The sequence below is a fragment of the Stegodyphus dumicola genome, chromosome X1 (genome assembly GCF_044657685.1).
Source record: "Stegodyphus dumicola isolate Sdum_Otavi_A_Nest chromosome X1, ASM4465768v1".
Lineage (NCBI taxonomy): Eukaryota > Metazoa > Arthropoda > Arachnida > Araneae > Eresidae > Stegodyphus > Stegodyphus dumicola.
In genome coordinates this window covers 1,094,828-1,119,823 of record NC_140780.1, presented here as the reverse complement: position 1 = coordinate 1,119,823, position 24,996 = coordinate 1,094,828, and the positions used below count along the sequence as shown (strand labels likewise).

Genomic DNA, 24,996 nt, shown 5'->3' with positions numbered 1-24,996 from the left:
CATTTTCTGATGGGAAAACTTTCATTACAACCAGACATATTTTGGCAATACAATTCCTTGACAATAATACAAGAAATAAAATTACGAAACATAGATGATCTGATGTATGAAATATTTACTAGATTCAAATAAATGACAACAGAAAATAGAATTGTTATTATTGCAACACTGAAAAAAGTGCAAGAAAAATACAATAGCAATCATTTAACACATTACCAAACATTTCCAAATATAAGCCAACCTGCACATAAGCCAAGATTTTGTTGTAAAAATTCAATCAAAACTGATAACACATATGTGCAAATTGCATCATAAATCCATATGATAAATCGAGCAAAATTCCTTCTCTGGTACAACTTTACTTGCACAACTGTTTGTCTGTTTGTCACAGATATACGTAATTCCCATTAAAGTGTTTTAAATGACCCAAATAGAATGTTACATTATTCAAACATTAACATAACAAAATTATGCTCCCAATAAACGAGACTTAACTTCAGCTGGGAAATTACAACTAAGCACTGATGTCTACTTAAAACCATGAAAAGTGTAACCTAAATTTTCTTTAAAATTTGAAAAAAGAAACTGCTTAGGTAGTATTATGGTGTTCAAGAACTACTAATATTCCTGTTTTATAAAAATAGAAACTTTTTTTAGTCTGAATCTCTATACTAAAATGAATAATACATCTACTAAGGATTTCCTAAATACAATACTTGTGAAAAATACAGCTGCAGCAATTAAAATATACTTTGAATGTTTAAAATAACTGAAAACTCATGGATTTTTTAAATATATGCTTTAGAGAAGTATTAATTGAACAAAATTTTACCTCATCCACTGCTTCTAGTCTTCTATCCTGAGAATAGGGTCCCAGTCCTTTAAAAAAAAAAAAAAAAATCAATCTTTTCTGCATGTAGCGTGCGTGATTAACAAAAATGCATATTCAACAAAAAATTAGCATTAACTATAGGAATCTAACAAAGAAATGGATTCTTGGGAAAGGCACTTCATTTAAATAAATAAATAAATAAATAAAACAAAAATTATAAACAAATCGAAACAGAAATTGATTTCAAATTGCCAATACTTTATCTGTATCATCAGTTTTTCTGTATGAAAACATGATCAACAAAAATGCATATTGAAATGCATTCAAGATGCCAGATAGAAAACAATGCACTAAATATTGAGTTAAAAAGGAAGAAAATGACACTATATAAAACATTAAATTACCGCATATGCCAAAAAAATTAACTATTAATTACCTGCATCGAGCAGGGCATTAGTTTCCTTTCTCAGGATTTCATCAAACTCATCCCTCATTTTGAAGGCTTTCTCCAACACCTGAAAAGGATAAAATCTCAATTAGAATGCTGTATAAGTTATTTTTACATTCAGTTTATATAATCTCTAACACAGACGCGCAGCATTACTCAATGCAAATAGAGCTTATGGGTAACAAAAACTAAAAACTTTATACAGTACAGATGCTGCCCAACACAAAAAAGGACGTTTCAAAATATATTTTATTTCAAACCAGTTTACTAAAGTGGTGTTTACTGAACTGCTTTGAAATAAAATGCATTAGTCTGGATAATGAAGAAGCAGGCATAGAAAGCAGTTTAAAATGCAAATACAATTTTTACAATGAAGACACTTTTTTAATGTGAGATGAAAGTCTCCTAAAATGAGTGTTTCTTTTAAACCTGTATACATGTATTATTTTTTGTAGTGACAGCAGTTTTCCATCCACTTCAGATCATAGCCTCAAGTCAAAAGGATTTCGCATTAAAGCATCGTATGATGAGCCACAGCAAGATGGAAAGCCAGACATCAACAGATATTAGCATCCAACATTCGAGTGAGCTAAGATGCGGCCACCTAATTTGGTACCAACAGATTTTGGTCAATGTCTTTCACAAGTTACCTCTTCAAAGAATGACCTTCCTAATAATGGCCCCACTGAAGAGTTGACAAAATGTCACGCAACAGCAAAAAAAGCTTCCATTGGCTATTACAAGAAGTTTACACAAAGAATTTACAAATGTATTTCCAGGTGTAGGCCAGGCTTGAAGAAACTGGACTTAAGAAAGCTGCAATTGGACAAAATGTCCAACCAAGCTTTTTACCTGAAGGAATCCAGATTTGGTCAGAGACAGCTAATTCATGAACAAAAACAAAATGCGACACTCAATACAATTTAGTGCGACACAATTTAAAAAAGGGCTTGTTTTGCTGAAAATAACGGGTTTGTTTCAGCGTATATGGATGTACTGACTTCTACATCATTCAGAATGGATCTCCTGATGGCTCAAATGTACAAATTCTAAAAATCTTGGTAATGCCTTGTATTGCTGCCACTCGCGATTCCACGGTTTTTATACATCAAAATGGCCTAGTTCATGAACTTAAACATAGGAGGAGGAAATAAAAGAGCACATGGAATGGTGTTCAGATTTGGATCCCGTACAACATAATCAGGATAACTTTAGCTATTGTACATTCTATAGGGAAAATTTCCCATAACCTCATCTATCATGAAATCAATTTAGTGTTCCCAAAAACTGAAAATATCTACAATCTTTATTAAAAGTCTTACAAAATTCCTCAATGCACATCTCTTTTTTGTCTGAAAGACATGTGTAAAAATGAATTTTTTATAATAGTTGTGTTTCCTATAAATTTATCCTTTCTTACATTTTTATTAAGTTCTAGCATTCATAAATATATTTAACCAGCAGCTATCTGTCTATTTAAATTGCCTATCCCCTTATCAATTGAGTAAAGTACATACAAAGCATTTTCTTTATATTGATGCCAGTTTTATTAAATAAAGAAACACTGAACGAGAAAGATAAGAATTGAAGTGGTTCAGATCTTAACTCAAAAGGGATCATTTTAAATTTAATACAGTTTATCAGTTCAGATTGTCACCAGACAGTGCCCAGGTGGAATAAAAGAACATTTCATAGGAAATTAGATTAATATTCATTTAGAGAAATATTATTTATTTTCTATCGATTTAAAGAGTGATAAAAAATAAGTTATATAATTCTATAAAAGTATTTAATGTTTTAATCTGATTCATTTAAATGAGAATACATTAATTTAACATATTTTATTTAAATCATTTACATTAAAAAATGAAAGAAACAATATTCTTAACAATTGCATCAACTGCTTTATAGCTCATTAATTCATAACAATATCATAAATAATGTGGCATGTCCTGAGCTTTTCATGTGGCTGTCTAGTGTGGAAGCTTAAATACAAAAAATAAAACATCTCATTTTGATAATCTTTAACATGAAGTATATTAACAAAAAGAAAAGTTTTCCAAGGCAGCTGTCTCAAACTGGTGGCCTGCCGGCTCGCTGTTTCACATGGCTTGGGAATATATTCTCAGCAATTTAATAAACATTATTCATAGTCCACTTTTACATCATTTTGCTAACCCTTCAAAACGAACATGAGAATCACTCAAAAATATTCATAAACGGAAGTAGATTTTTCCAAAGATTTCAAGCTACAGATCTGACTAAATTGAGATTTTTCCAAAGATTTCAAGCTACAGATCTAAAATTTATTCATACCTATCACTCAATTGTTAATTACTGTGATAAGAATAATCATTTTGTTTGAGCATTTGATATGTGAACATTTTTTCTGAGCAGTTGAAATTTAATAAGAAAAGAATGAGATCGACTGACGGTTACATTAGGTGTTGCAGCTCAAATCAGTAGCCCAAAATAAGGAAATTTACTTACTGATGTATAGATATATGTTTTTCAGTATAGTTGTATTTTTTCTGTATACGCAGAAGCAAAGCTTAATAAATAAAAGAAAGAGGAATAAGTAGTCATTATTAGTCCTCAAGTTTTGGCCACTTGGAAATATTTTGTAAGCTGTTTATTTTTACCATAAGTTAGTCAGTCATTAATTCAACATAATTAGAATTATTTGGAATAAGCTGGTTTCATGCATCAGGCAAAAGTTCAACTTATATTTGAGACCACTGCTCTCAGATGTTAACATCCACAAAAAATTAAATGGATAATGTCTTAAAAAGGATTATCATAATTATACACACCTTCAGCAGATCCTCCTTTACTCTCCGAGGACCTGAAAAAAAAATTAAGCAATTATCTAAAAGTTAAAGACAGATATGTACTGATTTCTAGCAAAAAAACAGGTTTGTCTTCTTCTTGAAAAACATCTCTATACAAATATAGTGGTCGTGGTTTTAAATATCAATGGCAAAAGCGACATAATTGGCGACATAATTGCAGAGAAAAAACTTTAACAAGTTACTTGCTTACACACAAGTTAAACACTGTTTTAAAATGCTATGGGTTTTTGTTTAAAGGAATGGAATAACATCTGCTGCTTTAGAGAATTAGTTAATAATATGATTTGTTAATTTGTATAAAAGAGAAAATGAAAATTAAAAATTTTCAGGGACTATCTCAAGAATAAATTATTAATATTACTGTAACTTAAAAACCAATTACAAACATTTTTAAATTTAGGTTTGGGGGAGAGGATGAATGGAGAGATGGATGTGGGGGTATTCTGGCACAAAACCTTAAACGTTATACGCGCCGAACTACATGTAAGGCACTTGAAACACAGCTGATAGATAGAAACAGGATAGATATACAAATAGACAGACATGGTTAAAACCACATGAGCTGCATAACAACCAAAACTGATGAAATGATCAGTACTCAGATGAAGTTGCCGATACCTGATGATATTAAATGTCAAGTGTAAAATTCTAAAACATGAAATAATTTAAAATACATGTCATTAAAATACCAAAGTGTAATAGCATAAGCAAAATCAAATTGAATTACAAAGAATTGCCTCTTTCATGTAGTCAAATAAATTTGTATTGGCCTCTTTCCTGATTACTCTGATATAGGAGAACATCTTTATTAATATTAGGTAACTTTTTTTTTTGACACACTAGAGTGGAAGCTCCCGTAAAGCAGCATTTAACTTCGAGAGCATAAGAGGTAAATTTAAAGCACAAAGTTAAAACACCAAATAGTCTCAGATTTAATTGTTCATGCCAATAATAGTTTAATTGTTCATGCCACAGGATGAAGGAGGACAGACACAATGTTCTGCTTCATAATCATTTACTTTAAAAGCCTGCTTAAAAAAACAAACCTAAAAGTGGGGAGAACCATCTTGAAAGACATCCAGGTATAAAGTATACAGAAAAGCATGGCTGTGATCAGTCTGGGTATTTTGAATTTCCATATAATAGCAAGTGGGCAAGATTCCAGTGGAGATACTGCACATCATACATAGAGGTCATCACTTTCATAATTCACAGTCAGCCAGACATACAGACATAAAAGGTTCTCTGGGCATTCTCAAAACATGAGTGGTAAATGTAGAGGCGGGTTAAGTGGTTTGCAAACCTACCCCGCGAACATATGGTCATCTAGAAATACAAGCTTTTTCTAGTTAATGAATATCAATTAAAATTCTTTGCTACAATTAGCTCAATAGAATAGTTCATTCATCAGCTCATTTTACTTAAAAGAAATAGGACATAATCGCATATTTTTTTCCCTGTACTTAGAAATTATGTACTGAACTGTACTGAAACATCTAAAAAATGACTACACCGGTAGTTCTAAGCAATTGTGCACTCCCATAGAGAGATTGCATTACAAAAAATGATTACCATTGATGTGCTTATTTGTTCATTTTCCAAGAAGTGCTGGTTACTTTCAGGTACTTTCTGGAAGTGAAGGCTGCTTTGCTAATGTCTAAGTTCATTACTCAGATTAATGTCATCTTAATTTATTAAAAGAATTTATTATTCTTTAAAAATTGATGTTTAATAATCATCTAGAAACCAAGCTGTAAATTTTAAATCTCAAAAAAAATTGACAGCTCATGCTGCTTCAGATGGGCGGGGGCAATATCAGCAGGTACAGCTTTTGAGACATGCAAGTAGCTTATGACACAAGTTACAAATTCACAATTACATCTAGACCCAAAAGTAAGATTTTTCTTGTTGACCAGTTGGCCATTTACCAGTTTCTTAAATTGACCAGTTGACACTCTTTTTCACATCAAAATGGTTACTGATGCCATTTCTGTTATCCTTTCTCCCAGGTATGAGCTACTTCCTCCAAGTTCTTCGCTGCCTCCTAATCCTCAGCAACCCAGCTTTCACCATCCAGCTTTTCCTAGATCTTCTCACCATTTCCACCACCACCAGATGGCAACACCTATGCTGACATATCTACGCTTTTTTCCAAAGCCTCTTATGAACTTAGGCCATTTTTTGCTGCTCTTCTACTGGTGTTCTGCTGTTCTATGATTCACTTACTGTACTTTCATTTCAAGTCATGCCCCCCGGAGTGTTCCTCAGGTACAGCTTTAATATGGCAGAACTCCAGTATGACCACTACAGACAATAACTTGCTTATCTCTAGCCCAAATAATTCCTCAGAAGAAGAATATAATGCAAAATTCTAAGAATCCATATCTGACAGGGTTCAATGCATCTGAAGCAGCATGATTTTACTAAAACTTTTACTACCATTACAAGATTAACAAAAGCCAATTAGAAAATAATACACTAACCATCGAGTTAAAAAGGACAAAAATGACAATAAATACATATAAAAGATTCAATTTCAGCATAAACCAAAAAAGAAATATCTCTTCATTACCTCTGCCTGCAGCTGCTCGGAGACGCGATGCACATGCCCTGCAGACTTCGAGCATCTGGAAAGGAGAAAATTAGAATTAAAATGCTGTATAATTTTATTTCTACATTTAAATAAAAACTTCAGTAACTTTCAAAGCATTTGCATATATTTCATATATTATCATATTATATATATGTAATATATTACACTTCATATAATCTCTAATACGCATACTCTTAGCTTTAAAATAGCTTACACCAGCTTGCTTTTAGAAGAACCTCACTTGTGTTTGCTTACTAGAAGAAATCCGAAAAAGTTTCGCATATACCAGGGCTTCTGCACGGCAACACAAAGCAAGTAGAGCCTACGGGCCACAAAAACTGAAAATGTATATGCTGGAGATGCTGGTGAACAGAAGAGAATTTATCAAAATATCTTTCATTTCAAACCAGTTCACTATAAAGCGTTGTTTACTAAACTGCCTTGAAATAAAATTAATTACTCTAGATAACAAAAAGGCAGGCGTAGAAGGCTGTTTCATATGAAGATTAACAATGAAGACACTTTTTAATGTGAGATGAAAGTCTCCTAAAATGAGTGTTTCTTTTAAACCTGTATACATGTATCATTTATTGTAGTGACAGCATATTTTTCCATCCACTTCAGATCAGTCTCGAGTCAAAAGGATTTCGAATTAAAGCATCTTATGATGAGCCACAGCAAGATGGAAAGCCAGACATCAACAAATATTAGTATCCAACATTCGAGTAAGCTAAGATGTAACCACCAACTTTGGTACCAAGCGATATTGGTCAATGTCTTTCGCAAGTTACCACTTGCGAAAGTTACCACCAAGTTACCACTTAACCATTTCTCAAAAGAGATCATACTAAATTTAAGATGGTTTACCAGATGACCGTATTAAATTTAGTATGATCCCAGGTGGAATAGCAACCCTTATTGGGGTACAGACGTAGCTCAGGTGAAATAGCAAAACATTTTACAGGAAATTAGTTGAATATTCATTTAAACTGATATGAAAAATATTATGTATTTTCTATAGATTTGGAAAAAAAAAACATGTTATATAATTCTATATAGAATGACCTTATTTGCTAATAATAATGGCCCCTCTGGAGAGGTGACAAAATGTCATGCAACCACAAAAATAGCTTCCAATGACTATTACAAGAAACTTACACAAAGAATATACAAATGTATTTCCAGGTGTGGGCTAGTCCCGTGCATTTCTGTCTTCAGAGGAGTTTAAAGCTTAAATAAACTGCACTTAAGACAAATGCACATCCAAGCTTTCATCCCCAAAGAATCCAAATCTTGCCCAGAGGTGTCTAATCGATAACTTATAATCTGGAGATAATGTGACACTCAATAAAATTCAGTGTAACACAATCAATACAGACCTCCTTTTGCTGGAAATAGCCTGCTTATTTCAGCGCATATGGATGTACATATCTGTGCATCATTCAGAATAGATCCGCCCATGATCCACATTTACAGAGACTAAATTCTTAAAATCTTAGTAATGGCATGTTACAGGTGCCACTGGTGATTTCCCCCTTTTCATGCATCAAAATGTCCAGGTTCATAAACGTGATACATGAGCAAGAAATAATAGAGGATATGGAATTGTGCTCAGATTTGAATCCAATTGAGCATTATCGGGATACATTGTTGTCTTCAACTTCCAGTCAGGAAACCTGCTAAGAATACTCCAAAAACTTCATCCTTCATGTAATCAATTCAGTTTTTCACAGATGGGAAGCCTAGTCTCTCACAGATTCAAGATGGCTACACTCTGAAGTCTGATAAAATTCATTAATGCATACCTTTTTTTTTTTTTTCGGAAAGATCTTTTTACTATGGCAATTTCCTAAATATTGCTGTGGCACATGTCATAAAGGTGCAGAAAACAGATCACGGTACTCTTTTCTTATATGGGTAAAAAATGAATTCTTTTATAACATATATTTTATATTTTAGTTCTCATTTCATAACTATATTTAATAGTGTGTGGCATATTTATCAGCAGCTATCTGTGTGTTTAAATTACCTGCTCTCTTATCATTTCAGCAGATTGCATTAACAAAAAGAAACATTTTCCAAGGCAGTTGTAACACACTGGGGGCCTACCAGCTGCACATGTCCCCTTGAAGCAGTTTCACATGGCTCGGGAATATATTCCCAGCAATTTAATAAGCATTATTATGACAAGACTTTGAAGAGAAAGTTCAAAATTTTAATGATTCACAGTCCACTTTTGCATTATTTTCCTTATCATTAAAAATAAACATGAAAATTGGAATGAATCTTTCCAATTTCTGAAAAATTTCATTTTCAGAAATTGAAAGAAAATTTTTCCTCTTTCTGAAATAGAGAATTAATTCCTTAAATTCATATAAATATATATATTTAATTTGTATAAATTTTTTCAAACATTTCAAGCTACAGACATAACTAAATTTTATTCATACCTATCAAAAAAAATCACAGCTGAAAATTAATATGAAAAGAACTAGATTGACTGGCATTGCAGCTCAAATCTGTAGCCAGAAATACTTTGGAATAAATTGAAAACTGTTTATTTTTAGCTTAAGTAAGTTAATCACTTATTCAATGCTAGAATATTTGCAACAAAATGCTTTCAAATCACGTATTTGGCCAAATTCATGTTTGAGACCACTCCTCTTCAATAACAACATTTACATGAAATCAAATTGATAGTATCTTAAAAAGTTTCATTATATTTATACTAACCTCGAGGTAGACATGCCTTCTAAAGCCCCCATGCTCTGGAAAAAAAAAAAAAAAAAGGAATCAAGGTATTATCTGAAATTTAAGGAAACATATGTACTGATTATGAGTACAAAAAGGCTTAAAATATCTCTATACAAAAATAGCGGCCATGGCTTTAAATATCAATGACAAGAGCAATTGATGACATATAAAATTCAAAACTGTAGAAACAACAGTTAACTCTGAAAATGCTAAGGGATTTTCTTTCAAGGTGCTGCTTTAGAGAAATAGTTATCAATAGGATTTGTTAATTTATATAAAAGAGGAAACGGAAGTTATAAATTTTTGGAGACTAAATGAAGAATAAATTATTAATTAAATTAATATTACTGTGACTTAAAAATAAATTACAAACATTTTAAATTTAGGGGTGGGGCAGTAAGAGAAACAAAGAAGCCCTATACTGTGAAAAATCAGATAACAGCCGTTTTCTGTGTTAGAAATGAACACTTTACATTATGTAAAATTCTTATAAACTTCTTATAAACATAATTCTGATAGGGAATTCTAACCTCTAAAGCCTTGGTTCCCAATCTGTGTTCCACGTGTTCTTCCCAGAGGCTCCTTGATCAATCTAGCAAAATAATGCTGGGCTGTTCCTCGGAACCATACATACGAGAAATTTTTCACTCTCAGTCCTTCCAGAATTTCTCAAATCTGCTTAAGCTTCTCAAAACCCCCAAAAATACAGTTTTGCTGTGTGTTTTACTACTTCCTAGATTTAAACTAATACTGTGTGTTCTCGTGAATGGTATAAATTTAGTGTATTCAACACTATTTGTTAAAAAATTTATTTACTTTCCTTTATTGTAGCTGATGGAGTATAAAATCAGATGGTGTGCAAGATAATAAGAGTGTCTGGGAAGAACAACTCTAATTTAGGAGAACATCTTTATTAATATTAGTTTGGATAACTCCTTTTTAACACACTGTACACAATATAGAGTGGAAGCATTTGATGGAATATCAAGCCTCCCGTAAAGCAGTATCTAATTTCGAAAGCATAACTGGAGACAAATTTCAAGTGAAAAGTTTGAACACGAAATAGCCTCCCAAATGTTTAATTGTTCATGCCATGGGATGAAGAAGGCCTGATACAATGTTATGTTTTGTAACCATATACTTCAAAGGACTGCTTGAAAAAGCAAACCTAAAAGTAGGGAGAGCCATTTTGAAAGGCAGGCATTCTCCAAGCAACTAAGCATAGAGGAAAGCATGGACGTCATCCATCTGGATATTTTGAATTTCCCATGCAGACTGCATAACATTTGCCTTACGTAATGCTGCACAAATATACAAACATTACTAGATCAAATTTTGTCAGATTTAAATTATTGTCTACTACAGTCAAAAGTCGTTAATCCAGACTCGTCGGGACTTCGGCGATTCCAGATTATAGATCATCAGTTTAAATCTGGTAAGATGGCATGCAGAAATTACAAAATTAAAAATATGAAACCGTAATTTATGAAATAAAGAACAATTATGATCTAAAGGATATCAAAATTTACAAAAAGAAAAAGCTTAATATTTATTTGTTTACTTTATTAAACATTTCTTTCAATGTAAGTTGTTTAAGTTGCTTCGTTTCATGTGATAATACTTTCTCTTTAATTCTATTAAACAGACATAATTTCTTGTTTAGTTACAAAGTTCCACTGTTCAAGTCCTATGATTGCTGTGTCGAGAACACCGACTAATTTGCCAATCGAAATTTTTTCGTTTTCAATAACCTCTGTCAGTTTCTTCACTATCGGAACTTGTTTTAAATCATATCAAAGACGGAGTACATCGAGATGAAATACTACATTTAGTAAGGAATTATAAGCCAAATAAAATAAAAACATCTGCCCTGAAGATAAGGATAGTGCTGACAGATCAACTTCCAATTCATTGCGCGCTGCGGCTTTCCCCCCGCCAAGCAGCCTGAAATTAATAAACAGATTTCGGATTTCGAAACATATTTTCGCTTTAGATCCTTTACATATTAGCACATATGTATTGGAAATTCTATTTGATATAATCGAAAGTTTAAGCTAACTTTTATAAAATTGCTCTAACAGTCTGCAAAAAATAACAAGCCGGATCCAATTCGAAGATTAAGGAACAACGCAATCTGCAACATTAAATGAATTAGATAATTTTAGCTTAGCTTATACAGTCTGTTATACATTAAACGCACATGCATAAATGTTTTATGCGCATGCGCACACGGATATTCGCAGCCGTAAAGGTCTTATGCGCACACGTAAACGCTTATGCGCATGCGTCAACGCGAGGCATGCGCAGAAAGTTTGTAGCTTTGAGGTTCGGATTATAGATCATTCCGGATTATGGGTGTCCGAATTAACGACTTTTGACTGTATACATAGAAAGGACATTTTGATTTCTTCTTCATCTCTCTATGAATATATCCTTTTTATCAAAGAAGTTTTTAAGAGGGAAAAAAATCATAATTTGACTGTCAACCTTCCTAAATGCAGGACGTGTAAAATTCTTAGGTTAGGTTACAATTGACGAAAATTGATTCATTCCTTTTGAAGTTATCCAAGATATTCTGAAGAAAAAAAACTATTTTTGAACTCTGACATTTTTTGGGAATTCTTAATTTCTATAAGAAGTTTTTAAATCATGCTGGTGAAGTTCAACTTCCTTTAAATGGTACACTATGAAGTTGTAAGAAAAATGACAAAATATCCTTAGATTGGTCAAAAGACACTAAAACACTTTTCAGCCTTATAAACAGCTTATGGCACAAGTTATAAATTCTGTCCATCCACAACAACAACAAACAAAAAAAAAAGAAAAAGAAAAAAAAAATATATATATATATATATATATACATATATACATATATAATGGCTTGAGAAAACCCATAGGCGCTTGAGTCCAGGAACTCCATGTTACTAAGACGGGAGCCACTATGATACTTTTCTAGAAAATTGAGTAATATTAAAAAGAAATATAATACATTGGACTGTGAGGTTTTTGGAAATATTTGACACTATTAAATATTTCAGATATCTGTTTGCAGGAATGAACTTCTTTACATGTTTACAGAACATAAGGCACTCCCAAAAGTTTTTTTTTTTTTTTTTTTTTTTAAATTTCCCAAAAGTATAACAATTTCCCCCCTTGCAAAATTAATAACACTTAATTTTATAGGTCAGTTCACTACTGATACGCATTATTACATGTGAATGATGCAGAAAATTGCTCAGCCAATGCTCTTTCTCCAGTGCAATTTCCAGCCAATGCATTCATCCAGTATTAAATGAATTTAAATTTAAAGGTAAACTTTCTGCTAATTGATTGCCAAGAATCCACAGAAATTTAAAACATCAACAGAATCATGCTTTTGGTTCAAATAAAGCTTTAACAATAAAACAGTTTGCTTAATTCTTCTTGGAATTCGGTTCTCATTCTATGTCTCTAGCACAAATACTTCTTCAGAAGGATATAATGCAAAATTCTACGAGTTCATATCCAAGAAGGTTCAATGCATCTGAGGCAGCCTGATTTTACTGAAACTTTTCTTACCATTGCAAGATTAACTAAAGCCAATTGGAAAATAATATACTAACCACTGACTTAAGAAAGAAAAAATAATACAGTACAAAGTCCGAAATAGATCAAAATCCAGATAATAGATCATCAGTTTAAATCTATAAGATGGCATGTAGAAATTATAAAATTAAAAATATGAAATCGCAATTTATGAAATAATGAACTATTAATGATCTAAAAGGGTATCAAAATTTACAAAAAAAAAAAAAAAAAAAAAAAAAAAAAAAAAAAAAAAAAAAAGCTTAACATTTAATTGTTTACCTTATTAAACATTTCTTTCAATGTAAATTACTATTTTAAATTGCTTTGTTTTTTGTGCTAATATATTTTTTTTAATTCTGTAGACAGACATAATCTTTTGTTTAGTTACACTGTTGAAGTCCTGTAACTGCTGTTTTGAGGATTCCAACTAACTTGTCAATCGAAATTTTCTCGTTTTCAGTAACTTCTCTCTCACCTTCGTCACTATCAGTAGCGATATTTTCTGGATCTAGAACCATACTATAGATTTCTCCATTCGTTAATTGATTGATGATTGAAAAGCATTGTCTTCACCATGAAAAACTTTTATATCATCTTCATTTATTACCGCTTCTCCACATTTCTTTAAAAAATCCATTAATTGAAAAATTTCACCTTTGTTTTGTGATATTAGAAAACCTTTTAAAATTAGCGTCTGTCATCAAGTTTAGCTATTCTTCACTATATTTTGTAATATCTTGTTATTTAATAAATTTATTTATTATTTAACTAATTTATTGTTGAAGTGGCAATGCCATTCTTATGTTGCTGAGCAACGGTTATTATGTAACCGTTGCTCAGCAACATAAGAAATTGTTTTAAAAATTATAATTCTGAAGTTCTTACCAGCTAGTAGTAGTATGAAAGTTTTGCCACTAAAGAATTTCTTCAAATTATCTAATTCCGTGAATTAGAAATAAAATTTATGTTCTACTAAGATTGCCTGTTTTGTTAATTACTGCAAAATACATTACAGTCTTAATTAATTGGAGGTTCCACCGAGATACTGGAAATAAGAAGTGCAATTATCAATTTCGATGGTGCTGGTCTCCTAATCCCAGAAATTTGCTCAATTGAACAAGTTTGCTAATACCAATTGCCAATTTTGTTTATTTCAAGGAGAAATGGATGTAAGAAGTCTGCCATTTTAAAGTCAGATTTGAAGCGGATCATTCAAAGGTTATCTTCTGTTCTTCTATAACTTGTGTCCGAGCAAAAAATTGTCAAAAATAGGATATTGCTGATCTCTGAAGATAAGATTAACTTTTATTGAATTTTAATACTTTGTTTCAGAATTATAGTTTATCGTGTAATAGGATATTGCTGATCTCTGAAGATTAGATTAACTTTTATTGAATTTTAATACTTTGTTTCAGAATTATAGTTTATCGTGTAAGATTTTGTTTAAAATAACTGACACTAAAAATATTCAGCTTAAATTTATAATTGATATTTGTGGCAAAGAAGTATTTTAAAATTATTATTTATGCTTTACTTTTATTTGTACTGAATTTTTATGTTGATAATTGATATGTGTAAGCCATCCCGGCGTTTATAAAATAAAAATAAAAGAACTGCTAGCTGAGTTTTGAATTTGTTGCCAAGCAGGTGCGTGGAAAATAAGTAGCAACGTCAAACTGACGTAGTGTGATTTGATTATACTGCAGAATTGGCAAAAGTCTTTTCTTAGTTGTCGCCATCCAAGCGTGTCGTAGATATTAAGGTCATCCCAACGTATTACAGATTATATATTCTAAAAGTTGTATTGCCAAACTGGCAAAAATTGTTTTTGTTATCGGCAACCAGGCGTGGAGATAGATAGAAAATCGTCAAACTGACGTGGGTAAAATTTCATTGTATTGCCTAACTGGCAAAGGTATTTATATAGTTATATAGCTAACGAGGCTTGTGAATAGGGAGTTAAAACGTCACCCCGACGTAGTATTATATTATTTAGTACCAACCTGGCAAAGTTGTTTAAATAATTCTCTCCAATTGGATAGTGTGAATTTTGTATTTGAGAAATTAAGTCTCGCCAGAAATTATACATTTTTAGTACAAGTACGATCTTTTAGATTCAATTTCAAAAGGAAGCCTAATAAAAGTAACTTGTGTCAACATGTCATTCTTAGCTAGGAGTAAAAAAAACAGGATATAAAAGTACTAGCAGGACAGATAGGTTTAACCGTGAAACCTGAATTTAAGATTGCTCAGTTGCATAAAATGATTGCTGAAAGTCCCGGTTATGATGAGGAGTTTACTCGAGAACTATTGGCTGCAATTAGAGAAGAAAGGGAAAGAAAAGAAGAACGCGAAAGAGGAGAAAGAGAATGTGAAAGAGAAGAAAAAGAATGCAAAAACTGATCAAGGTACCTCCTTTATGAGCAATCTATCCATTGAATTTGTAGAAAAAATTGGAATAAAAGTAACTAGAAGCTCAGTACACCATCTGCAGAACAATTATGTTGAAAGATTTCACCGAACAATCAAACGAATTTTAAAAGCTTTATGTATCGAAGCAGCCCCTTAGTGGGAGAAACTAGTTCCCGCAGCTCTATTTGCTTTAAAAACAAAAACGCACGAGACTACGGGATTTACACCTGTAGAATTAGTATATGGCCAAAATCTCAGAACACCTGTAACATTATTATATGAACGATGGATGAATCCTGAAGACGAAGGAAATAATGTTGTTGAATACGTTTTTCAATTGATAAATCGGTTAAAAAGGTGCAAAGAGCTGGCTACAGATAAAATGCTGGAAATGCAAACCAAAAGAAAAGTGTGATAAAATCGTAAAGCTATTAAAAGAGAATTCTCTGAAGGAGATTTAGTATTAGTTGTATCAATGAATAAACCAAACAGACTAGCAATTGAATAGAAAGCTCCTCAGAAGGTTGAGAAGAAATTATCCGAAACTAATTATGTTGCGAGTTTCGAAGGAAAAAAGACTTTAATCAAGTCTACCATGTTAAAATGCTAAAACCTTATCATAGGCGAGCAGAATCGGTTAACCTTATGATTGCAGAAGATGAATCTGAAATGGAAAATATGGAAGAAAATTTCCCAACAATTGACTCGGAACCAACATTATTTGATTTTGAGGACATTAAAGAAAACAGTTCCTTAAGTGATAAGCTAAATGAACAACAGATTCAAGAATTATATGATATGCTGCTGATGGTTTCAAAAATCTTTTCTAATAAGCCTGGAAAAACTCATTTAATAATGCATGATATTCAATTGACAGAAAACACTCCAATCCACTGTAAACCATACAGAATGTCACCTAGACAAACGGATATATTAAAAACGGAAATTGATAAAATGCTTCAGCATAAAATAATTGAAATATGAGATTCAGATTACACTTCTCCTATGATTTTAGTGGAAGTAGCAGGGAGGGATCCAAGACCTTGTATCGACTATAGAAAATTGAATAAGTTGACAAAAACACAATTCTTTCCCTTGCCTAACATTGAACAACAAGTAGAAACGGTAGCAGGCGCAAAATATATAACTCTTTCGGATTTAACAAAGCGATACTGGCAAATACCTTTAACACTTAATGCTCAAAGATTAGCCCCTTTTGTTACAAGTTTTGGCACATTTAGACCTCTACGGATGCCTTTTGGACTTAAAAATGCACCATTTTCATTTAGTAAAATGATGGCCGAAACCCTTCACGGTTGTGAAAACTTTGCTGTTCCATATTTAGATGATGTGGCAATCGTTTCAAACACCTGGGAAGAACATCTAAATCACCTGAAAGCCGTTTTCACCAAAATAAAGGATGCTGGTTTAACTATTAAACCTATAAAATGTAAATTTGCTCAAGATAGAGACAAATATCTAGGAAATATTGGCGGCCGTGGTATATGAATGCCAAGTGAAGTGAAAGTAAAAGCTATTCTTGATTTTCCAGTGCCATTCACAAAAAGTCAAGTCAGAGCATTTTTAGGATTAGCGGGAATTATAATTATTACATTCCCATGTTCTCATCTATAGCAGCACCTTTAAAAGAAACTTTGAAAGGAAACTTAAAGAAAGGGAAATTAAATTGGACAGAAGAGTGCACAAAAGCATTTGAAGAGCTAAAGGAGAAACTGTCTCAAAGGCCCATACTACATGCACCTATGCACCTGATTTCGATTAAGGAGTTTATTTACCTGAGTAAGAAGTTTACAGAAACTGAAAAAAGTACTCTACCAAAGAAAAGAAATGTGCGGTCATAATATTTGCTGTAAAGAAACTTCAATGTTATTTAGACGGGCATACTATATTCCTCATCATGACTGATCACAATCCCTTAGTTTGGCTCAAAAATAATGTGAGTCTAAATCCATGACTTATGAGATGGGCATTAGTACTACAACTCTACAATTACACGGTCACTCATCAAAGTGGTAAAAACCATAAAAATGTAGACGCATTAAGTCATACTCCTTGGCCCGATTAAATAATTTGTTTCTCTATATAGATTTTTAAAAAAATTGTTTTTGTTCCTTCCTCTCTTCCTCAGTGTATGTTATGTTATTTCTTGTTTAATTCTTCTTAAAATTCTTTTATTTCAATTCTGTATTGTGCTGATCTTGTTGTTTTGAAAAAAAAACGTAAACTTATAAAAAAATATAAATTAAAGATTATCTGGAGGGGGAAGAGGTTCTAATATCTTGTTATTTAATAAAATTATTTATTATTTAATTAATTTATTGTTGAAGTGGCAATGCCATATTTGTATTATGTAACCGTTGCTCAGCACTGCAAGAAATTGTTTTAAAAATTAGAATTGTGAAGTTCTTAAAGTTAAGTAGTAGTACGAAAGTTTTGCCGCTAAAGAATTTCTTCAAATTATCTATTTCCGTGAACTAGAAATAAAATGTATGTTCTACTAAGAAGATTGCCTGTTTTGTTAATTACTGCAAAATACATTACAACGTATTTGGCTATGCATCATGAGCTTGGCGACTAACGACAAGTTGTTCCATTAAATTTTATCTTGCTTCTAATGCGCACTGAGACAATTAGGCCTGAATTGCATTAGCTTAATTATTTATTATATTTATGTATATTTCTTTCCCATGCTTGAGGCTTGAGTTCTAAATAAATTCCCATATATTTAAGCTTTACTGAGGACCGACACTAATATCTTACCGCCTTACTGCAGTAATGAGGGCCAACACTATATATCTTACCGCCCGATGCAGTCTCTGTGGGTCCTAAATTATGCGACTCGGCACGGCCATACGAGCCTTGGCACTGGTTCTGCGTTTATGCGAAAAACAAATAAGTTATTCTTAATTCAAATAGCCCTAAACATAATCTTTAGGTCTATGAGTATCATCAACAAAATCTACTTTCAGCATAGAGAAAGAAATTTTTGGTAAATTTTTCCTCAACATATTTTATCGCATTTATCTGAAATCTGTAACCATAGCCAAGCGTACTGTCAACATAAAAGGTTACCACACGCCTTTATTCTTCAAATGCTAACATAAAAAAATTCTTTAGGCATCGCTACATGAGTCACCACTACTCAAGTTGTTATGTTTTGATAAACCTGCAGTAATGAAAGGAAAAGTATAATAAATAATGATTCACCAGGTTGGCATCAGATCAACAATATAGCTATGTCAAATGTTTCAGTTTGAGAATGTGTGCCAAGCAAATATGCAACTACAGAATCAAATTACTGATCATACAAACTTATACTAAAAAAAAATTGTTTATTCAGTAACAAGGTATTTTGGTACTTTTCCGTTTTGCCGGCGCAAGCGATAAAATCGCCAATAATGGTACAACCGATGCCAAACGGAATATTCTCGCTGGTAACCTTTTACGCCTCATTTTCAAAACGTCGCAGCTTTTTCGTATCAGATTGATTGTTTCTTTCAATACTGGCATATAATTACATAGAATTTTTATCAGATAGTTCAGTTTTATGTCCAAGGCCGTTTTCGGTAATTAAGTCAATTAGGGTGCAATCACAGCTCTTACCCGAAGCCGAAAATATAGAAAAGGAAAGTCATGGGTTAAATTCATCAATGAGAATGCATTAGTGAAGTAAAGCACTGCAGTTTTACATAATTTCTCAGTAAGCTATTCATACGCATTGAAATATTTCTTGCATTTAAACTTGTGTTTCAAATTAAGATTTAACTTGAAATTAATGTAGATAATTACTGAGAGCATTAGATTTTTGTAAAGTAGTTTACGTGAGATGAGATCGCTTGGGGTCACGTGATACGAACCGGCGAATTAGGATGTTGAACCATGAAAGCATAGTAAATTCTTAAATTAATGTCTTTTTACAAATTTATTGTCTTCATTTATTGGCTTTTTACAAAGTTTTAAGCGATATTAAAATGTTTATGCCTTCAAAAAATGAATTCTTAGAACTAAAATTTTTTAAATATTTTTTGTGTATACTGTATGTTGTCGGCAATAAAGTCTGCTTGGCGAGATTTGCGCCGGCGAAGCAGAAAAGTACCGGTATTTTATTTAGTGTCAAAGTGAAATTAAGAATCGAGACTCTCCAGATGTTTTCTTATGCGAGGAGGGGAAATCAAATCCACATGCTTAAAGCCTAGGAGAAAATTTTTATTGGTGGTTTTGAGGTACAGATTTTAGATCATTCCGTATAATGGACGTCCGGATTTTGGACTTTGTACTGTACTAAATACACATAAAAGATACAATTCCAGCATATGCTAAAAAACATTTTACTGTGAATTACCTATTTGGATGAGGGACTCTAGTTGGTCCTCCCACTCTTCCAGCATGTCCAGCTGCAGGTGCACTCGTTGGGACTGAAAAGAATAAAATCAGAATTAAAGTGCTATATAAGTAATTTTTGCATTTAAATGAAAACTTCAGTAAATTTCAAAGCATTAATTTCATATAAGCCCTAACACATATATTCTTTGCTTTCTAAGTTTCCACCACTGTAATGTTACAAGAAATCTGCAGTTGTACTTGTGTTTGCTTACCAAAAGAAATCCTAAAAAGAGTTTTGCTTACACCAGGGCTTCTGTACAGCATTAGACAATGCACGTACAACTTACGGGCCACGAAACGAGAAACTTGCATAGTAGAGATGTTGGCCAACAGAAGAGAGTCTTTCAAAATATATCTTATCTCAATCCAGTTCATTATAGCATTGTTTTTTGAACTGCTTTCAAATAAATTTCATTACTCTGGATTGTGGAAGGACAGGCATAGAAAGCTGTTTAAACTGCAAATTAACAATGGAGACACTTTTTTAATGTGATATGAAAATATCTCACAACGAATGTTTCTTTTAAACCTGTAAATTGTACCATTTGTCTTAACAGGAGATTTCTGCACCTACTTCAAATCAGAATCCTGAGTGGAAAGGATTTCACATTAAAGCATTAAAGCATCGTATGATGAGCCACAGCAAGATGGAAAGCCAGTGAACAATAAATCTTAACATTCAACATTCCAGTGAGCTAAGGGAGCTAAGAAGTAACCACCAAATATGGTTCCAAGAGATAGGAAAAGTTTATGGACATACTGGTCGATGTTATTCACAAGTTCACTTCAAAGAATGACCCTTATCTGCTACTAAAGGCCTCTTTGAAAAGGTGATAAAATGACACACAGCTGCAAAGAAAGCTTCCAATGGATCCAAGCTTTGACTGGACAAATGCACAACCAAGCTTTCTTCCCAAAGAAATGCAGATTCGGCCCAGAGACAGCTAATCCATGACTTTGGATCTGGAGAGACTATGGCACTCAATACAATTTAGTGACACACAATCAAATAATTAAGTTAATTAAGTCATAACAATTTAATAAACAATGTGGCCTGTCCAGAACTTTAAGTATGATAGAAATAGAAGTCGAAAATGTTGAATATTAAATACGATAAAATAATTTAACTTTGATCATCTTTAAAAATGAAGTATACTAACAAAAAAAGAGAACTTTTCTATCTAAAACTGGTGGCCTGTAGGCTACACGTGACTCCCTGAAGCAATTTCGCATGCTTTGCTAATATATTCCGAGTAATTTAATTAACATTATTATGACAAGATTTTTTCAAGATTTTAATGATTCACAGTCCACTTTTAAATTATTTTACTTCTTAAAAATAGGTATGAGAATTTCGCAAAAAATTCACACACAGAACTAATTTATTTAATAAAATTCATATAAATATATTTAGTTCGTATAAATTTTTCAAACATTTCAAGCTACAGACATGACTAAATTTTATTCATACTTAACAAAAAATAAAACATCCTCTGTTGTGAATTTTTGTAAAAAGAAAAATCACTTTGTTTGAGTGTACATTTATGAGCAAACATTTTTCCTACACAGTTGAAAATTAATAAGAAAAAATGAGACTAACTGATGCCTCAAATCTGTAGCCAGAAATACTTGGACATAATTCTTAAATCCTTTATTTTCAGTTTAAGTAAGTTAGGCATTGAAATATACTAGAATTATTTGGAATAAGAAAAATGCTTTCAAATTGTGCAATCAATTTATGTTTGAGACCACTGCTTTTACATGGCATCTACAGTAAATCAAATGGATAATGTGTTAAAAAAGTTTTATTATGATTATACATACCTGCAGCACGACAGTCCCCGAGGCCTCCCCTGTTAAAGGGAAAAAAAAATGAATCAAGATATTATCTGAAATTTAAAGAAAAATATATACTGATTTCAAATTTTAAAAAAAGCTCTTTTTCCTACAGATAATATTTGTAGTCAAATATAACAGCCATCGTTTTAAATATGAATGGCAAGAGCAATTTGCGACATGTAAAATTCCAAAGTGCAGAAACAATAGTGAACATATTTTGAACATTTTTAGGGTTTTTGTTTAAAGGAATGACAACTAATGCTTTAAAGAATTAGTTATCAAAATGATTTGTTCATTTCACAATGGGCAGCTAAAAGGAAAAAATAAAAGTTACTTTTTTTTAGACTAACTCAAAAATATATTATTAACCCTCTAAGCGGCAAATATTTTTCGTGATATCTGAAAAAACTTATATATACTTGCATATAGGGCGATACATCAAGAGTATAGAAATACAGGTATGAAATACCAGAAGAGTTTTTACATTAAAATAAAAAAAAATCATTTGTACTCACAGAAGTTTTGAGAAATTTGTGCTTTTTTAGCAAAAACCTCAGAGGGTTAATATTACTGCGACTTAAAAAACCAATTCCAAACATTTTACATTTTCTTGGGGGTGGGGGATAGAGAATCAAGTCTCATATTTTGGAAATAATAATAGCAGATAATAGCCGTTTTCTACATTAGAAATATATACCTTACATTACGTAAAATTCTAATACACAGAAACATACTTTTGATAGCAAATTCTAATCTCTAAACCCGTAGTTCCTAATCTATGTTCTATATGTACTTCCCAGAGGCTCCTAATCAATCCAGGAAAATAATGCTCAGCTGTTCTTCGGAACAACACATACCAGAAATTTCTCGCTTTGATAAGGAAAAGTATAATAAATAATTATTTGCCAGGTTGGCATCAGATCAACAATGTATCTATCAGAATTCTGGAAATCAGATTGAAGCATCTCAAAGCTTAACCTCACATAAATATAGTTTTGCTGTCTGTTTTACTACTTTCACACTAGGGGATGAAAGATGGCACACACAATGTTCTATTTCATAATCATGCACTTCAAAGGCCTGTTTTAAAAAAACCAAACCTAGAAGTGGGGAGCGCCATCTTGAAAAGTAGTTGATCTCTGTGAATAAGGTATAGAAAAAAACATGGACATGATCGGTCTGGATATTTTCAATTTCCCGTGTAAAATACCAAGTGCGGTATGGATATTTTGAACTTCCCATGTAAAATAGCAAGTGGTCAAGTCAACTACTAGGAAATAGTGGAGATACTGCACACCATACATAAAGGCCATCACTTTCATAATTCATAGTCAGCAAGACATACAGACATAAATGATTCTTTGAGCATTCTCAAAACATCAATAATAAATGAAATAGAATGTTTGGAAAGTAAAAAAGGCTATGGGATTTTAGCACCCCGTCCATTTGTCCAACGCAGACATCATGTCCCGATTTCTCCATCTAACGGTCTATGACAATCACATAATTGACAAAAATTGGATCATTCCTTTTAAAGTTATCAAAGATTTCCCGAAAACAGAAAACTATTTATGTATTCAGACATTTTTTGGGGAATTCTTTATTTCTATAGGAAATTTTTAAATCATGCTGCTGAATTTCAGCTACCTTTGAAAGGTACACTCAGAAAAATGACAAGATACTGTTAGATTGGTCATAAGACAATGGAAACAGCATATGAAACAAGTTACAAATTTAGTACATCCAGACCCCAAAAAAGAATTTTTTTCTTATGTGTGATGCCTGAGGACAACACATAGGCACTTGAGTCCCGTGAACCACTAGTATTCTTTTCCAGAAAATTCAGTGATACTGAACAGAAATATGATTCATAGGACAGAGAGGTTTCGACGATATTAGCCGCTATTAAATACTTCAGATATTTTCTTGTCACTCAGTTTTTATTTCATAAATGATACAATAACTTGCTTGTCTCTAGGACAAATACTTCCACAGAAGGAAATTATGCAAAATTCTACCAGTTCTTAGGCTTCACTGCATCTGAAGCATCACGATTTTATTGAAACTTTTATTACCATTATAAGATTAATTAAAGCCAACTACTAGGAAATAGTACTCTAACCACCTAGTTAAAAAAGAAGAAGAAAATGACAGTAAATATCCAATATCAGGGTTCGAACACATTTCTGCACACAGAAATTAACGACTTTTAAGGACCATTAATGAAAAAATTAAGGACCTATGAGCAAAAGGGAAATGAATAAATTCAATTAAAAATATTATCTATGTCTAAATTTCCTTTCTGTAATGCCATTGTAAAAATAAAATAGATTCCTATGTATTATTAATAAACATGAATTAATTAACTTAATTATAAAGTTTGAGAATAAAATAAACTTTATGCAATTTATCAAGTAGCATTAAATATTTTAAACTCATAATAGTTGCACATATTTGAAAGAACATAAGTGACATTTACGATTTACTAACAGTTAGCTTTATGTTGATTTTTTTTATGTCTCATTTTGTCACATACTTGGTCAGCCTAGAAGCTTAGTAAATAGCAGGTAGATTTTATGTCAAACAGCATAGGTTAAAATGAGATGTAAGATCATAATCAGCATCATTCATAACAAAAGACTGGATGTTGTCACCGCTGCTGTCTAACTAAAAAGAGACCTGCTGATTAGAACAAACTTGAACTTTATTCGCACATGGTAGTTGTTTATTTAAGTAGAGAAATTTTATTTGTGCTAAAGCGTTGGGTATTTTGGTTTGCAGTTCAGTTTTTAGAAAATAATTAGATCTTGTTAGACATGAATTCTTTCTGTTTTTACTGTTGCAATGTTGAAGCGTCGAAAATGTTTAACAGAGCATGAAATAGCAGAAATGATGCAAAATATTTCAGATATTGATTCTGAAATTCTGATATTGATTCTGAAAGATTAACTGAAAGACATTTTCCAAAACTTTGTTCAGAAGAGACTGATAAGAAAATGAGACGACGACACTTCGTTTGTTCACATTCCCGGAAAAATCCTCCAAAATGGCAAATAAGTTATTACAAGTGCAAGGAATGTAACGTAGGACTGTGTGTAGATCCCTGTTTTCTAATTTTTCATACGAAAAGAGAATTTTAAGTAATATATTTATATATCAGATGTATAATGTTAAAAGTCATAAAATGGTGGGTAATGAAAATAAAACGTGTAAAATATGCATTTAAACAAGAAATAAGGTAATTAAAGTATATAGTACAAAAATATCTATAAAGCATAAGCCGTTTAAATACTCT

The 24,996-nt window shown here is 32.0% G+C and overlaps 1 protein-coding gene across 1 annotated transcript in view; it reads right to left on the bottom strand.

The window, feature by feature from the left end:
* LOC146993036 (uncharacterized) overlaps positions 1 to 24,996 on the bottom strand; it is a 133,241-nt gene that overhangs the window by 105,326 nt on the left and 2,919 nt on the right. The window contains exons 4-10 of the mRNA XM_085807664.1: positions 21,687 to 21,715; positions 19,822 to 19,894; positions 9,459 to 9,493; positions 6,705 to 6,759; positions 4,094 to 4,125; positions 1,269 to 1,347; positions 833 to 879 (exon numbers count right to left, since the gene is read on the bottom strand). Coding sequence (XP_085663790.1) covers positions 833 to 879; positions 1,269 to 1,347; positions 4,094 to 4,125; positions 6,705 to 6,759; positions 9,459 to 9,493; positions 19,822 to 19,894; positions 21,687 to 21,715 — 350 coding nt within the window. The remainder of the gene's footprint in view (positions 1 to 832; positions 880 to 1,268; positions 1,348 to 4,093; positions 4,126 to 6,704; positions 6,760 to 9,458; positions 9,494 to 19,821; positions 19,895 to 21,686; positions 21,716 to 24,996) is intronic.